The sequence below is a fragment of the Helobdella robusta genome (assembly GCF_000326865.2).
Source record: "Helobdella robusta unplaced genomic scaffold HELROscaffold_7, whole genome shotgun sequence".
NCBI lineage: Eukaryota > Metazoa > Annelida > Clitellata > Rhynchobdellida > Glossiphoniidae > Helobdella > Helobdella robusta.
This window is the reverse complement of record NW_008705398.1, coordinates 1,486,482-1,490,212: the sequence shown is the minus strand read 5'-3', so window position 1 is coordinate 1,490,212 and position 3,731 is coordinate 1,486,482. Positions and strand designations below refer to the sequence as shown.

Genomic DNA, 3,731 nt, shown 5'->3' with positions numbered 1-3,731 from the left:
CCACCAACCAACCAGCCAACCAACCAACCAACCAACCAATTAACCGACTTATCAACTAACCAGCCTACCAATCAACCTACCAACCAACCAGCCAACCAATCAACCAACCAGCCAACCAACTTACTAACAAAACCAGCCAACCAATCAACCAGCCAACCAATCCCAAAATCCAAAAATTAATAAAATCAAATCAGTCGAACCTCTCTCTCCTTGAAAATTTCAAACGCCTGCTCCAACTCCTCTCTACTGCCTCGCTCGTTCGGCGGCAGTCCCGCCAACAAGTCCAGCAACTCCGAGAACAACAACCTCCTATTACCTAATTGATCATTCATTCATTCATTCATTCATTCATTCATTCATTCATTCATTCATTCATTCATTCAGTCATTCATTCAGTCATTCAAACATAAGATCAGAACATCATTCAGTAAATGAGATACCCCGGCCCAATCACATCACATGCAGGTCGAAAAATCATGCTCTTAATCATTGATTTGAAATTAACTCAAGTACTGATTCGAAGATTCAAAATTATCTGTCTATTTTTTTGGGGTTATAAAGTTTTTCGTTCTTGTTAGTTACTTTACTGTTTCCCTCCCGCCATAAACATTTTCATTATCATCGTAATTTTTTAATGACGTCATCATATTTTCATTCATTCATTTATTCATTCGTTCATTCATTCATTCGTTCATTCATTCATTCGTTCATTCATTCATTCATTCATTCTGTTTCTTCCATCTTTCTCGTCTCATTCTACAGCTAAATAAACATTTTTATGGAATACTTTATACCCAAGATTTACTCTCATTTTGTTATCCATATCTCTCTGTAATGTTCGCCACTAAGATGGCCACGCTGCTGATAGCACAGCAGCTGAAGCTGATGTCTTAGAAGCTAATTTAATGTATTTTTCTCACATTTTACCACATGTATATATCTATTCTCATGGAGTATCATTTGATATATCATCATTTCTGGTTAATCAATTATCTATCATCATCATCGTTTTTATATCATCACTCACTCACTCACTCACTCACTCACTCACTCACTCACTCACTCACTCACTCACTCACTCACTCACTCACTCACTCACTCACTCACTCACTCACTCACTCACTCACTCACTCACTCACTCACTCAGTCACTCACTCACTCGCTCGCTCGCTCGCTCACTCACTCACTCACTGACCATCAGCATCTACTTCGTCGATAATTTCCTGAACTTCTTCTTCGGATGGAATCTGGCCAAACGCTCTGATGATCAAACCCATGTGGTCTATGGACATCTCATCATTTTCTAATTTGACATCATCATGATGAGGATGATGATGATGACGACGATGAAGATGATGACTATTGTAATGGGATAAAAGTGATGAGTGCAATGGTGAAAATTTTGAATACAACTCTGTTGACAAACATGATGAGTGATATATGCTATCATCATCATCATTTCATCACAGCTATCATCATCACATCTCATCATAGTTAATATTATAACAGTATCATATCACAACACATCTCAACCATCATCACAAGATAGTATCGTAATGATATAGTATCATAACACAGCTCAACCATCATCACATGGTAGTATCAAAATAGTATCAAATCATAACACGTCTCAACCATCATCACACGTTAATATCATAATAGTATCATATTATAACACATCTCAACCATCATCACATGATACCATCATTATAGTATCATATCATCGTCACATCTCAACCACCACCACATGATAGTATCCTAATGATATAATATCATAACCGACTAATACCGTTATGTTCGATGTCAAATACATCAAATATCTCTCTGACTCGCTTCACGTATTCGGGTGTCAATTTCTGTCCAGCCATCACTGATTTTGCCTCTAGCTACAAGACCCTTGCTAAATAACTTAACATAATTCAAGATTTAATAGAAATGTAACTTATTCGTTATTATAAATATATTTATTCATGAAAATATAATATAATTTATTATTTCTTATGATAATTATTATTAATATTTAAATTATTTATTGCCTACCCTATCTTATCTTATTTAAATGCCAAACCTAAATGATTAATCAAGAAATTGTAGAATGGACATGAAGCAGTTAGTTATATATTTAATTATATATTGAATAATAAAATAAATAAATTTATTTTTAGTTTTAAATTAAACATAAAAAATGATTTATTTATGAAAGCTTAGATTTCTAACCAACAAAACTCATCAACCTAATTCGGTGAACTGGAAAAACGAGTTTCACCAACTAAGTTATAAATTGTATAATTAAAAAAGTGTTTTAATTTAATTAATTGCTGATGTAAAAATTGACCGTACGGCTTTTCAAACAATATTTTTTCTACGATTTTTAAAACATGCAATGACTGAAAAAACTTTTGAGATTTTTTTATGAAATTATAATCAGAAAAAGTTACCTTGAGGCTTTCGAGCTAAGCGCCAACCAACGATGCCATTGTTTACAATTCAAAAACGTATACGACGTCATAGTAACGGGCAGTGCTGGGTAGGATTTGAATTAAAATGATTCAAAATCCGACCGACCAACCAACCGAACAAACCTACCAGCCAAACAACCAATCAATCAATCAACCAACCAACCAACCAGCCAACCGGTCAACTAAAACAATTTATTAATAAATAAATAAATAAGTAAATAAATAAATAAATTTCCATACATTCATTTCCCCATTCAACCAACCGACCAATCAGATCAAGGGTAGCATCTTCGCCACGTACAACCTCGGCAACAAAGAACTGAAAATCGGCCAGCCCACTCACACGGTCAATGATGACCTCTACCACAGGGTCAGCTTCATGAGGAGGGGGCAGAATAGCACCATCAGTGTCGATCAGGTGGTCTTCCAGAGTTACCATCCTACCGGCCAGAACAACGTGGTCTTCAACGACCAAAGTGAGATTCAGGTAGGTGCCCTGATAGATGGCGAAGGAAACCTTAACCACCCTTTCTACGGGACGCTTGTTGGTTGGTCAATATGATTCATTAATTTATTCATATATTCAGTGTGTATATACTCAGCGGTATAGCGTAGTGGTAGAGTGCCTGTCCTATTAGTTGATGCGACTGCTTTCAAATACAAAGAGATTCTGTCACAATTATTTAATGCTTAGTTTCGGCACGCTCAATTTTGTGAAAAATTTATATCACATTAATTATATCATAAACAAACACACACACACATACACACAAACACACACACACACTTATTAGACTAACACACACACACAAACACACCTATTAAATATTTGCAGAGTTGTAAAAAACGAACATTAAATCATCCAGGTTTAGTTATCAACGGCATTCGGATCCTGGACCTGGCAGCTGACGGGGACCTCAGGGTTTCCCTAAGGGGTAGTATCGAACTGGACACGAAACCCTTAAAGTTGTATCAAGGGTTGGTTCAGTATACGTGTTTATCGTCGCTTTGAATCTGTACGTTTGTGTTGTTGTGTATGTTTGTGTGTATGTTTGTGTGTATGTGTGTTGTTGCGTAGGTTTGTGTGGATGTTTGTGTGTGTGTATGTGTATATGTGTTGTTGCGTATGTTTTTGTGGATGTTTGTGTGTATGTGTGTATTTGTGTTGTTGCGTAAGTTCGTGTGTATGTGTATGCTTGTGTGTATGTGTGTGTTTGTGTTGTTGTGTGGTGGGTTGTTATTCTGTTGCGGGCAGTTTATCTCAAACGAATA

At 36.2% G+C, this 3,731-nt stretch overlaps 1 protein-coding gene across 1 annotated transcript; it reads right to left on the bottom strand.

Annotated features, from left to right (window-relative positions):
• Positions 1-185: 185 nt before the first annotated feature.
• HELRODRAFT_164765 (hypothetical protein) lies at positions 186-1,868 on the bottom strand (the record flags this gene model as incomplete). Its single annotated transcript, XM_009030739.1, has 3 exons — positions 186-316; positions 1,196-1,303; positions 1,790-1,868. 3 exons carry the CDS (start codon positions 1,866-1,868, stop codon positions 186-188), a joined length of 318 nt encoding a protein of 105 aa, XP_009028987.1.
• Positions 1,869-3,731: the final 1,863 nt, after the last annotated feature.